Source organism: Syngnathus typhle, linkage group LG17 (assembly GCF_033458585.1).
Source record: "Syngnathus typhle isolate RoL2023-S1 ecotype Sweden linkage group LG17, RoL_Styp_1.0, whole genome shotgun sequence".
Taxonomy (NCBI): Eukaryota; Metazoa; Chordata; class Actinopteri; order Syngnathiformes; family Syngnathidae; genus Syngnathus; species Syngnathus typhle.
Window position 1 is genome coordinate 6,097,694 of NC_083754.1, and position 12,933 is coordinate 6,110,626.

General features: G+C 46.3%; 2 protein-coding genes across 4 annotated transcripts; one reads left to right on the forward strand and one right to left on the reverse strand.

The window, feature by feature from the left end:
- Positions 1-818: 818 nt before the first annotated feature.
- samd1a (sterile alpha motif domain containing 1a) lies at positions 819-6,587 on the forward strand. Of its 2 annotated transcripts, none has more exons than XM_061302635.1 (7): positions 819-2,230; positions 4,326-4,701; positions 4,907-5,037; positions 5,131-5,188; positions 5,495-5,588; positions 5,657-5,771; positions 5,836-6,587. In XM_061302635.1, exons 1-7 carry the CDS (start codon positions 1,847-1,849, stop codon positions 5,980-5,982), a joined length of 1,305 nt encoding a protein of 434 aa, XP_061158619.1. In that variant the 5' UTR covers positions 819-1,846; the 3' UTR covers positions 5,983-6,587. The 2 variants fall into 2 exon arrangements, with proteins under 2 accessions (XP_061158619.1, XP_061158620.1); XM_061302636.1 differs by lacking the exon at positions 819-2,230 and adding an exon at positions 2,292-4,016.
- LOC133170027 (very-long-chain enoyl-CoA reductase-like) lies at positions 6,579-9,809 on the reverse strand. 2 transcript variants are annotated; one of them, XM_061302659.1, is made up of 12 exons: positions 9,547-9,809; positions 9,174-9,409; positions 8,860-8,911; positions 8,742-8,786; positions 8,561-8,664; positions 7,972-8,087; positions 7,797-7,902; positions 7,659-7,731; positions 7,538-7,581; positions 7,408-7,465; positions 7,263-7,351; positions 6,579-7,176 (listed from the first exon to the last, which is right to left on the reverse strand). In XM_061302659.1, the coding sequence occupies exons 2-12, from the start codon at positions 9,342-9,344 to the stop codon at positions 7,003-7,005; spliced, it is 1,032 nt and encodes a 343-aa protein (XP_061158643.1). In that variant the 5' UTR covers positions 9,345-9,409; positions 9,547-9,809; the 3' UTR covers positions 6,579-7,002. The 2 variants fall into 2 exon arrangements, with proteins under 2 accessions (XP_061158643.1, XP_061158642.1); XM_061302658.1 differs by having other exon boundaries at positions 9,174-9,808.
- Positions 9,810-12,933: the final 3,124 nt, after the last annotated feature.

Genomic DNA, 12,933 nt, shown 5'->3' on the forward strand with positions numbered 1-12,933 from the left:
CTCCAAATAGAAATGACCAGGATAGTACTGGATGTGCAATTGGCCATCCGTTCGTTAGATAAAAAATCAAAACTCCACAAATGAGAGAGAAACAAACTTCGTTTATATAGCATCAACTGTGAAATGCAGTACACAGTTACAGTAAATAGTTAAGAGAGCTACACAAGACCCTTTTTTTTTTTTGCGTCAAATTTTGTTGCATGATATACGACATGCAAAAGGCGTAAAAAAATCCTTGAAAACCAAGTCTTGCATGCAGACCCCACTCTCACACCCACCCTGTCCTTAACAAATTGGTTTTCAGGCCACGACAATGCATTAAGTTGTACCGTGTGCAGACCCCCCCCCCCCAATCCCAATGCGGTTTTCCAGCACAGCCTCGTGTTGTGTTTTGCTTTAAATGGCCTTTGTTACAGTGTGATGGCAACCGACCCGCAAGAACTCCCCGCTACACCACCTTCAAACAAACGTTCAAATTAGTACTTTGACTCCCCCCTTCACGCGTCCTGTGCTTCACGCATCTTGTATACACGCGCAGTCCTGGAGCGCAATGGGGCGGGAGGGACGAAACTTTTGACTGCGACTCGGCCGGTCTACCTTTAGCGCGAGGCAGCCAGCGTAACGCGAATCTGACAGTGGGGCAACAGTTAAGTTAGAGTGTTAACCCGGAAGTGGTCCTTGTGTGACGTATGAGAATTAGGTCGCGTCGATGCAAACTCATATTTCAAGCCTTTATTTTGGTACGTTATACCGGAAGCGCGTTTATTTCTACCTGGGCATGCCAACGAGGGGCATAGTCTTGAGGAAAACGCTGTGAGAATAAAGGCCAAGAGGACGTTGTTGTATCATTTGTCTTCTAGCGTCACGTTTTTAGTCAAATACGTTTTAATGAAAGCTTGCGAGACTGCGAATCGACTTGGACGCAGCTGGCGTGTCAAACCCGGAAGTCGGCTGCGTTCAATTTCACATTACGAGATACATCAACGCGAACGTATCTTCTCGACTTTTATTTTAACGCAACGTTCCGGAAATAGGCTATTATTTACACTTGACCTTATCAACGAGGGAGCGTGAAGTGGCGACAGTCTGCAAATCGTGTAAATGCATTAATGTTGACCGTTTTGGCCGTGACGTTTATTTCAGATACGTATTAGCCTTGCGAGAATACAACCATTACCAAGGCCTCCAAACGTGCCGTCGCGTTGTTTTAGTCACGCGTCGCCGTGTGGGCCGCTTCAACACAAACTTGTGGCGTTTAACTTTTCCGTTCCACCTTAAGCGCACAGTAGACGCAGGCTGCGTCGACTGTGTGGAGCAAGCTAGTCCGATATTACCCGGAAAATAACTGCTTTGATTTTCACAATTCAAGTGACTGGAAATACAATTTCAGGGTCGTGGCATTCATTTTGAAACGTCGTCCCGGAATTACGTGTTTGTGTTACGTTTTGCTTCACAACCGGCGAGTTAAACTAAAACGCCGTACCTGAAGCATTGTCGATTGTCTCCGAGCGTCATGTGTCATTCAAAACACGTTGTAGCGTGACGAGATTACGACCCGTCCTCCCGCTCACTTTCTTACTCGCTAAACGTGCCCCCACTTTGTTTAGTCGCGCGTCGCCGTAAGCTCCACCCAGCAGTGCGAGCGAGCGAAAGGGAGGGCGAAACTTTTGGCCTGGAACTCAGCCGTTCCACCTTAAGCGCACGAGCCAGACGCAGGCAAGCGTACGGACGAAGGTTTCCGCTTCTCGACCGCTGCAACTAACGCACTGGAGAGGCAAGACACCCCCTTACCCCTTATACCCCCCACTCCCCCCCTCAAGAAAATTAATAACACAAGAGGAGGAAAATGTCCGACGCCAAGTACCGCGAGTGGATACTGGACACTATCGACTCTCTGCGGTCGCGAAAAGCCCGACCGGACTTGGAGCGAATCTGCCGAATGGTCCGGCGGCGTCACGGGTGCGAGCCCGACCAAACGTGCGGCGAGCTGGAGAAGCTCATACGCGAGCAGACGGTGCTGAAAGTCAACTACAAGGGCTCCATTTCGTACCGGAACGCCGCCAAGGTTCAGAGGAGGTGCCGCAAAAAGGACGACGCCGTGACGGCGTCTTCTGCAGCAGCGGCGGCAACGGCGACGTCTGTGGCGGCCGTAAACGACGCCAGTCACTCAGACTTGAGCAACGGGGATAGCGCGCTCGGCCCCGCGGACCCGGACGACGACGACGAGGAGGTAAGTCACGTTTCTTTCTTTCTTGTTGTATTTATTTTTATTTTTTACAATTAAGTAATTCATTCACAGGTGGGGAGACAAAACACAGCACAGTATCCCTTATTTATTTTTTATTTTAAAATATATTATCTCTTAGCGTCTCTAATGTTTCTTGCGTGGGGAGTGGTTTGCCAGTGTACCCAGAAAAGGAATGCCGCAAACGGGGAGCGGCGGTTGAGCGCTACCGCGGACGACAGAAAGGAGGGAGGAGGTGGAGGGGGCGAGGGAGAAGGTGCGCGTGCGAGCACAATAACGCGCATTACCCCCTCGTTTATGCTTAAAATCCAGCCAAACACACTCACGAGTTGTTTAAAGGGTGTACTTTTCGACAGAAACAGCTTTTTGAGCTCAAAACCAGCCCAAAACTTAGCGTTCGTGGAGCTTATGGTCGGGCGTCGGTCAAGCTCGCCCTCAATAAGCGAGTCAGACCCCGAAGTCGAGTTTCACAATTAAACAACTGAAGTTCAAGCTCACTAAAACGGCCTTTATTTTGACACAATCCAGCATACGCGTTTGTCTTCGTATAATGTTAATAACCAGGGACTCCGATGTAAAAAGTGCCAAAAAATACACTAGACGCGAGGACATTGTTGCTTTTTCTTTTTTTTTTTTCCAGCGTCATGTGTTTTTCAGACACGTTTTAGCCGTGACGAGAATACAAACCTTCCTCCCTTCCTCCCAAACGCGCCATCCACTTTATAATAAGTCACATTTGAGCGACTTATCCCGTGGCTATACTGCCATGGAAGTGCCATCTGCGTCACTTTTTTTTTTAATCGATGGACGCGTGACGAGGCGACACGGCAACCCTCTGCTTGCATTATCGGACACTGAAAGAGCGCGGTTGATATATCGGAGTATTTCCATATAAAAGTGGTTGGTAATTGTAAACGACAACGACAAGCTTGCTTGCTTGCTCGACTGGATGGACGTGGCCGTCCGTCCGATGTGGGTTAAGCCGTGATCACGTCGAGTTAGTCCCCGTAAAAATCAATTTAAAAGGTGATGCAAAACACGTATATTGGATCACCCGATGTGTGAACGGGACTTGTATGATAACGGACGCGTCCAAACGCCAAATTAGGGTTGCATGCGCGTCGCTTCAAAGAGCCCCCCCCCCCCCCTCCTACAAAACGCCCTCTTCGCTCGCACCACGCACGCACAATGGCGAGACATTCGAACTGCATGCGCACTTCGTAGGAAATGTGCGAAAAACAACACAAACCACCTCCCGTCGGCTCTTTATATGTTGTCGCTTGCGTTGTAGCGATCAAGAATGAATGCATCCACCGACGAGGATCACATCGGCGTGTGTTTTTAGCGCCACACGATCCTCGGTTGGTGCTTTTTCAGGGGCGGTAGTGAAAGTTGTGTGAAATGCGGCGAGGCGAGGCGCGCTCCTCGACACGCAGCAGCGAAGCTCGTTCACGAGCCGCCCCGTCGAACAAGAAACGTCCCATCAACTCGTTATTTTCCCTTCTTTCTCCAAAGTTGTGTGGCTCGTGAGTCACAGCTAATGATTTACCTCCACTGGGGTCAAATTGCGACATGTGCACGAGTATTTTTCAGACGCGTTCGGATCGTCAGCTCCCTGCAGTCGTGTCAACAATCCCTTCGGGTTGAACGCACTGGGGACGAGCAGGCTTTTCTTCCAGGACCTGCACAGCACGGTTCAACCATGTTGTTTGTGTTTTGCAAACGGAAAGTAACAGAAACTAGAAAGCAGCGAGAAAAAGTTTCATCTTCAGTGAGCTACTTTTACACGAGCAGAGGAGCTACTCGCATTCAGTAACATCTAATATCATTTCCACAGTTGTACAAAAAACGTGCAATGTACAGATGAAAGAACACGATGTACAGTATGGTATACATAAAAGAGCAGTTCATTTACAAACAGAAAACTATCTGTTGATAGACTAACATCCACCCAGAATGAACACTGCACTAATTGCAGATCAAATTTATTCTATGCAAACCCAACAAAACAATCCTGACAAGTCATATGCCATATGCAGAATGTGCAAAGTGAACTCTTATACACTCTTAACTCTTCCAGGCCGACACCTCCATGGCCATGGACACGGATAGCAATATGGACGAGGAAGGGGGCGACGAGAGCCGGGACGGCCAGGACGGTCCTTTCCCCTCACCGGGCCCCGTGTGCTTGGCCACATCGGCGGTATTGCGAGCAGCGTCCGCCCCCTGCTCGCCCTCTCACGCTCGTCCCGCTCCCGGCCCGGGTCGCAGCCCTGGTGCGGCCCCAGGCGCCGGTCTGGATTGCGTCATCTCCTTCCAAATGGCTACCGCCAGGCCCAGCTCCCTGCCCGCTTCCAGCCCAAAGTCCCTCACATACAACAACTTGGCCAACGGGACCAATGGTGTCGCCAGCTGCCCGGTGGAGCGCCAGGAGCTTGGAATGCACACAGATAAAGGTACCTTCTGTTGTCCCCGCCACCTGGAGGCAGTTAAAGCGCCGTAACGTAGATGCTAATTAGCTTAAGCATTAAGCTAGTGGGGACATTCTATAGGGAGTTGTCAGGTCATTTAAAATAGTAAATAGTTTGAGAGTACACTTTGTGCCGTTATAAATTGTCATTGTTTGCTACACTTATGACTTATTTGTGCCTCTGTTGTTAGTATGTCCAGTGACAGTCCACCCTGTAGCCATCTGCCCGAGCGCTCCCAAGAACAACCTGAAGGAGGAGGACAAGATGGAGGACAGCAGCCCCCTCTTGGACCAACTGGTACCCGACTACGCCGTGCAACTGGTAACACGGACCCGTTTCTGCTGTTCATTTCCTGTTTCCTGCTCGACCCGACCTGACTCTCTTCATGATTTTTTTTTTCTTCCCGTCACACAGGAGAGGAGCGGAGATGCGTCCCAGGTTAGAGTGCAGGTGCTGTCATCGTCGAACGACTGTGAGTTGGTCAAAAGAAAACAAAGAAAGAAAGAAACTGTTTGTGCAGCTTGATTAATTCACCGTGACGCCTTCTGGTGTGGACGAGTTGGCCACCTGGGGGCAGTAAAACATAATAAATAAAACAAGTGGGGGTTTTTTTTCCCCTTATGGAAAATGAAGCCTTCAATTAATTATTTTTGCTGTGTGTTACAAACTAAACATCTGCGCATTCAATTGTGCATTCACAGCATGGCACCATTCAAGATAGTTTTTTCTCCTTTGCAGTAGCTATAATGTATGATTGAGCCCTGCGTTCCCTCAACAGGCACTCTAAAGAAGAACGCGGAAATACTCGCCTCCTTGGCACAAGCCGAGAGCGTCCACGTGAACGGCAACGATAACGATAAAAGCGACGAGCTGTAAGTCGAGCGTCAACCTTCTCATAATGTGCAGAAACAAAATTCATGTCGTCTTTCTGCGTTGGCAGCTCGGTGAAGAAAGAGAAGTTGAGTCAAAACTTGCTGCAGTGGACGGCGGCCGACGTGGCCAGTTACTTTGCCGATGCTGGCTTTCCAGAGCAGGCCCTGGCCTTCAGGACGCAGGTGGGTGCTGGTTCCTGTACGTCCACGTGGTCATTATGGAGCTAAATTGGTTGTCCGCCCACAGGAGATCGACGGCAAGTCGCTGCTGCTCATGCAACGCAGCGACGTTCTGACCGGTCTCTCCATCCGACTGGGGCCCGCGCTCAAAATCTACGAGCGCCACATCAAGGTGCTGCAAAGGAGCCACTTCCTGGAGTGCGACGACCTCTGATGGACTACATCGGGGGAAGAGCGAGTGAACTCTTCCACTAGGATCCTGCCCACACGATGCATATATTGATGTGTGGAGGAAGGAAAGGACCTGTGACAAAACAATCATCCTACCTCTCATGATCCTCGTTCTCCCCCATGCAAAAGGAGCAGTGGCCCTTTAAGAAAAGCCACACGTGCACTTCCTGTGGACTTTCTGACTGCGACGCGTTTCGCCTCTGACTCCCACCAAAGTCTCGCAGCTAAAACAAAACCCTCGCGTGTTACGTGTACACACATCCAGTTCCTGGCGTAGCTGCTAACACGTGACCTTCCATGTTCATTTCTCTCGTTATGTACCTCATTGCGTTTTGTTAGCGGCGACACACGTGGTTGATCATCAAAAAAAACAAAGCAGGCAATATTGAAGATTTAAAAGGCCAACGCGGTGGACCACATGCAATATTTTCAGTGTTAATCGTCTGCCGCTTTGTTCGTGTTGTGATACAAGTCATCCATTTGAAGCGTGTAACATTCCATAGCATGTAGCATTTTTTTTTTTTTTTTTTTAAATCAATCAGTCCATGCTTCCGACAAGAGTCACAAATAAAGTTCACGCCTGTTTGACCTATCGGTTTAATTTTTGTTTGGCAATGTTCGGTACAGACGAGGAAAGCGTCTAGCTTGTAGCGTGAACACAATCATGAAGCCATGTTACATGCTGACTGTATTCAGTCGGTAAATTAATCAATACAAACAAACCACCTTCAGGAGGCTCTTCGATAGCATTAGCTAGCATATCGCAAACTTTAAGACTTTAAGCAGCAAAACGTTGAGGGTACATCCCGTGACCTTTCGAGATTTACAGTACGCAGATTGCCATGCAAATGTTAAAACAGTTACAACATTGCTGAAAAGAAAAAGGACACCTGTCATTTCTAATTGGGCTTTGTTGCATTCATTTTCAAATACATTTTGAACCACCATGGGGGGGGACATAAACAAAAATGGCCCCTGATAGGAAAAAAGTACACGTGGCGCTCTAGAGGATGAATGGTAGTATAGGAGAACGCAGGCTGGGGTAGTCCTTGAATTCCCTTAAGTAGGCGCGGTGTTTGCCTCGGGCCCAAACGCTCATCTGCACAAAAGCGGCTAGAGTGAAGAGAGCCACGGGCAGGCACTGCGTCATCACACTGAAGCCCATCCACGAGCCCACCTATACACACACACACACACACACACACACACTAATGAACACACACAAAAAAAGCTGCACTAAAAAAAAAAAGATTGCTAATTGACCTCATATGTGTAGTTTGGACAAGACACCAGCCAGAAAACCCACGTGAAGGGATTCTTCGTGGGGTAAGGAATCTTCTTGGATTTTGAACCTAAGATGACATCAATTTTCAACTCATGCAAATATAATGTCAAACAATTTAAATACCTTGCTGTTTAAGGTTACGAAGTGCTATGTGGATGGAGAAATTCCCAACTTGGCAAAACTGTGCAAAAGAAAAAACAAATATATGAGTACTTAGTTATATTCACAGCACTGATTTTAATTTTAAACCTACCAGGAAAACGTAAAGTCCAACATTCACCTGCTGTTGCCCGTAAACTAAAAAAAAAAAAAAAAAAAGTATGAACTGCTGATTGAACAAACACGAGTGGAGCATACGTGAAGATGACACTTACGTGGTGGCGTGTAGAGCGGGTGGTTGATATAGTACGCCATCCAAGCTGCGGTACACCAGTAAAATCCGCAATTCTGCAATGATTACCATTCAATAATTGCTGAGTCATATTTTGCTGACACGCACATAGCGGACTCACTTTAAAGATGTTCCGTAGAGGCATGGTCCCGTGTGAGATGCGGTGAACAAAAAGCGTCTCCAGAATTCTCTTGATGTAATGTAAAGAGTGACAGATGCAAGCAGAACTGCGCAAAAAATAATAAATAAATAAAATATAATGATGGGAAGGAAAAAAAAAAAAAACTGACACTGACTGTACGACCCAGTTCTTGCTGGCGGTGAAGTCATATTTTGGAGCGTAGATGAACGGGAGGCGGAAGTAGAACATTAAATAGATGACCAGTGGACCCACACACTCTGCAAGGAACACCTAAAAAGGTAAGCAGAGGTCAAATTTATTTTGATAGTCTGTCACAAAAACTGGATCTCAGTGACTTGCTCTCAAAGTGATGATCTTGACTTAGTTTCTTGGTTCTGATCTGTTAAATAGTGCTCATGTAAAGGTTCAGAAGCAACATGGTGGGCAACAACGTGGCACTGTGAGGGAGTCAAGAACCCTAGATGAGGGTGTGTGTGTGGGGGGGGGGGATAAACACCTTGGAGAGAAATGGGGCCATGAGATTAGATGTCCCGGGATAAATAGACACTGCGGGAGGTGAGAGCAAAACAAACGACCGCAAATGGCCTTTTGGGTGTCACACTCAGTATGTCGACTGTTTATTTGCTACCTGGCCCTTCGGAAGGGACTTACCCAACTTTAATCCGTATCTTAACACCCGCCACTATCATCGTGCAATTATAGACACCATCAAAACAAAATCTGTGTGTGGGTTGGGAACTCACAGTCCCCCATGTGAGTTGTGGACCAAGGTCACTGAAGTAGAAGCTGGCTGTGGTTCCCACAGGAAGTGTTTGGAGGACTTCCTCATCCCTGAGACACTTTGTTTCTGAGAAAGAGAAGAAGAAAAAAATATCTGTCTCTAGATGACCTCACGGATATTGTAACCTGACCTGTTGCACCTACTTGGATCTAAGCGTAGAGATTGTCTCGCAGGGTACCATTTTGGATCTGTCAAAACGGACACACCTGTAGTGAAACATTAAAAGGTATTTTTTCTTCTTCTTCTTTTAAACCTACGTACATGATTTGTGAAACAAAGCCTTAATATCCAAAATAGTGGCAGTTGGCTCCACCTGAAATCACAAGGCAAACACAATTTTGGGTTTTAATAACAGCACTAATCTTGACGACTGCAATGATGTCATAGTTTGTCCAAAACGACAGAACATCAAAGTCATCCTAGGAGGTGCCAAAGTTAACTATAAAACCTCCAACATGCTTCACATTCTTCAGCTGTCTTACTTGTGTAAGGTCAAGGACTAAACATCTGCGCTCTCCATGCAATGATTTAAAAATACTTTATCATCTGAAAATAATACCGGCTAACACTCTTACCTTGTCTAGCAACAGCAGTTTCTCTTTAGTCTTCACATCCACAATCTCTACCTCAAAGTAAACAATCCTTTTGGGCTTTTTAGCTGGTTTAGGTCTGGGTCTGGATGAAGTCTTCTTCTTCTCGGGCTCGGAGCCGTTTGGATTTTTTGCCTCTAAGGCCAGGACGTCCATAATTGCCAAGAGTAGGCTGGTGAAACAACTTCCGGCGCTGCTGATCTGCTGGTCTGGTGCGAGTGCTGAGGGAAAAGCTTTTCAACGCCGGGAGGAAGACGCTGGCGGACCGCAACTATCCCTCGGGTTTGTGTGCCGAGCGTGCAGTAAAAAAATGCCTGGAAGACGAACCGGTGCGGAAGAACATGACACTGAGCCTCACCTGAATAGCTCGGACCGCAGCCCCGTCATGCTAGGCAGAGGCGTTGAAGACGAAACCGGAGAGCCACAAGACATAATCCACAGAACGCCATTTGCGAGGCTAAATATAAGCCGCCTGATTTGCTCTTCACACAGCAGCTCGGCCGTAACCTTGGGATGACGAATACAGTGCACAGTCGAGCCAGTGACAAATACCGACGTGTGGTCCTTTGGACCCAGGTCAACTGTCTACTACTTTAGAAGAAACTGCTTCTGTCTGTTGTGGTTTTGGCTCAAGCAGGCCTGCTTTCAAGTTGGATTTGGTGCAATGAAGCCCCACCACATGCCATACACACACCTCTTACTCCCACCTCTGACCTCAAGACCACCTTTTTTTCCTATTCTTTCTTACACCTGACCTCAAGTGTCCCATTAATAATGCAGATCTACCGTGGTGATTTCACATACTCCAAAATGTCTGGCAGATGTTAGAAGTATTTCTATTTATATAGTATTATTATATGATTCCTGCCAATTCCATTTGTTAATTCTCAATTGTGAGGGCAGCATTTTTTGTATTACCGAGTCACATACTGTATTATATTCTTGAATTGCAAAATTAATTTTCATAAAGTACCTTGTTTCATTATATTTTGGAATAATTTTCTAACATTAGTTCTGAATTGGGTTAGTCTTAAAATTGATGTAAGGTAAGGTCTTCTCATAATCTCACAAAGTTTTTGTGCATTGTCAAATTTAGTTTTTTCACACACGCGCGCACATACACAGATACATTATCGTAGAAGAGGACTTTTTGTTAAATCACGCACGCACACATGCACACCGTCATATGCAGGAATCGAACTCGTGGTGCTTGCACACAACACAGGCGAGTGTACCACTACACCAGTGATTGTTAACCTGGGTTGGGTGGGTCGGTCTCAGGGGTTCGTCAGAGCCTCCACTGGGAAGGTCCGAACATCTGATTTATCGGGTAATCTCATGATGACGCATATCTGGTCTCGCAAAGGCAACAGCAGAAGTCACACTGATTTGCAGGAGTTATTTGTTGTGAGTTCATGCATTGTGTTGGTTTTGATCTTTTTACAGCTAAGTGAAGTGGCCTAGTGGTAGAGTGTCTGCCCTGAGACTGGAAGGTTATGGGTTCAAACCCCGTCCGGCTTTACTTTTGAACTAGTGTTGGCTCGTGAGTGAACGATTTGTTCAAAAGAACAAATCATTTCAGTGAACTTCTTAAAGTGATTCGTTCTTTTTTCAGTTCATATGACTTCAGCCAGTAGGTGTCGGTAATGCGCATTGAAGCTGGTGCCACCTCGCCGTAAAACAAAACGAAGAAGAAAATGACGGACCTTCCCGTTCACGAATGAGTCGTGAATTGCATTTCCCGTTCACCAACGGAACGGATCTGTTAGTGAACGAGTCAGTGATTTGCATTTCCAGTTCATTGCGAGAACGAATCAGTGAGGGAACGAATCCGGACTTTCCCGTTCGCGAACGAGTTCATGTGTGAACTGCTTTCCTTCCCCCCGTGCATCAACGGATCAGTCAGTGAACGTGTTGCGTCTCCTTCCTGGCGTCAACTATGTAAGCCAGGATGTCGATTTACGATTTGCCAAGGAAAGAAAGAACCTCTCACTGAAACACCACTTCTTTTATGCACGTTTTCTCCAAGCTAACGGCTAACTTTATTGCATGAAGGGATGCGCCGTTATGCAACAACGGGGAGATTATGCTTCTCTTTGGGTAATCTTTTATAACACTTATAGTAGTTTTTAAATAACAAGCAATTTCACATTGGATTGCTGGTTTGAAATGCACTTTTATTATTATTATTATTATTATTTTTATTTTTTTTTAAATAAACATATATGTTAAAACTTGTCTGGTGTTTTATTCTTTGTTTTTATATTCTCCAATTAAAACATAAAAATCTGACATTTGGTTAACTGCTTTATATTACGATATTCAAGATTCAGGAGTTTTTATTCGCCATGTTTGAGCGTGCCAAACAAGGAATTTGATTTCGGTACATCACAGCCTCTGTTCAACATTTAGGTGACTAACAACAGTCAGGACATGTGAAAAATGACAAATATTCTCAAACATCCCCTGATCTTAAACTCCCAGGAGGGCAAGGAAAAACAACAACAACAAAAAAGTGTTTTACGTTGTTATATGAGTTGGTGTCCCCCAAAATAACAAATGTCGGCATAACGGATTTTTTTTTACAACCTTTTATTCAAACACATTCGGTATAATAACACCATCAACTACAATCCAACAAATACAAAATCAAAACATCAATGTCTGCATAACGTGTGTCAGCTGGCAAGCAGCAACGCTGTCTGTCACTCACTCGTGAATCTACACGAATGAACCTGTAAATGGTGGAGTACCTAAAAGAGTGTCCCAATGACGTCACAGACCAAACAGCCAATCAGAAAGTGGGGGTGAGGGCGGGTGTGGCACTTTTCACTTTCAGTTAAGCTTTGGCCATGATTTTTCCCTAATGAAGTGGCCTGTTATTAGTACACCTGAAAATGGCGGTGTACCTAATTGAGTGTCCGTGTGACGTCACAGATCAAACAGCCAATCAGAAAGTGGGGGTGAGGGCGGGTGTGGCACTTTTCACTTTCAGTTAAGCTTTGGCCATGATTTTTCCCTAATGAAGTGGCCTGTTATTAGGTACACATGAAAATGGCGGTGTACCTAATGGAGTGTCCGTGTGACGTCACAGATCAAACAGCCAATCAGAAAGTGGGGGTGAGGGCGGGTGTGGCACTTTTCACTTTCAGTTAAGTTTTGGCCATGATTTTTCCCTAATGAAGTGGCCTGTTATTAGTACACCTGAAAATGGCGGTGTACCTAATGGAGTGTCTGTGTGACGTCACAGGTCAAACAGCCAATCAGAAAGTGGGGGTGAGGGCGGGTGTGGCACTTTTCACTTTCAGTTAAGTTTTGGCCATGATTTTTCCCTAATGAAGTGGCCTGTTATTAGTACACCTGAAAATGGCGGTGTACCTAATGGAGTGTCTGTGTGACGTCACAGGTCAAACAGCCAATCAGAAAGTGGGGGTGAGGGCGGGTGTGGCACTTTTCACTTAAACCAGGGGTGTTGACCTCCAGTCCTCGAGGGGCCGCGTTCCAATATGTTTTCCAAGTTACCCTCGTTAAGCGCACCTGCGTGAAAAGTTTTAGCTCCTTTCACGTTCCGCAGGAGCTAAAACTTTTCACGCAGGTGCACTTAACGAGGGAATCACACGGACACTCCATTAGGTACACCGCCATTTTCAAGTGTACCCAATAACAGGCCACTTTATTAGGGAAATATCGTGGTCAAAGGTCACAGGTGTCAAGCTCTAGTCCTCGGGGCCGCGTTCCAACATGT

Coding starts and splice junctions, on each gene's coding strand:
- samd1a (XM_061302635.1), top strand. CDS start 1,847: ATGTCCGACGCCAAGTACCGCGAGTGGATACTGGACACTATCGACTCT. Junction 5,038..5,130: donor CCGACTACGCCGTGCAACTG/GTAACACGGACC, acceptor CCCGTCACACAG/GAGAGGAGCGGAGATGCGTC. Junction 5,589..5,656: donor AACGATAAAAGCGACGAGCT/GTAAGTCGAGCG, acceptor CTGCGTTGGCAG/CTCGGTGAAGAAAGAGAAGT.
- LOC133170027 (XM_061302659.1), bottom strand. CDS start 9,344: ATGGACGTCCTGGCCTTAGAGGCAAAAAATCCAAACGGCTCCGAGCCC. Junction 8,912..9,173: donor AACTGCTGTTGCTAGACAAG/GTAAGAGTGTTA, acceptor TTGTGATTTCAG/GTGGAGCCAACTGCCACTAT. Junction 8,088..8,560: donor CACAACTCACATGGGGGACT/GTGAGTTCCCAA, acceptor TTACCTTTTTAG/GTGTTCCTTGCAGAGTGTGT.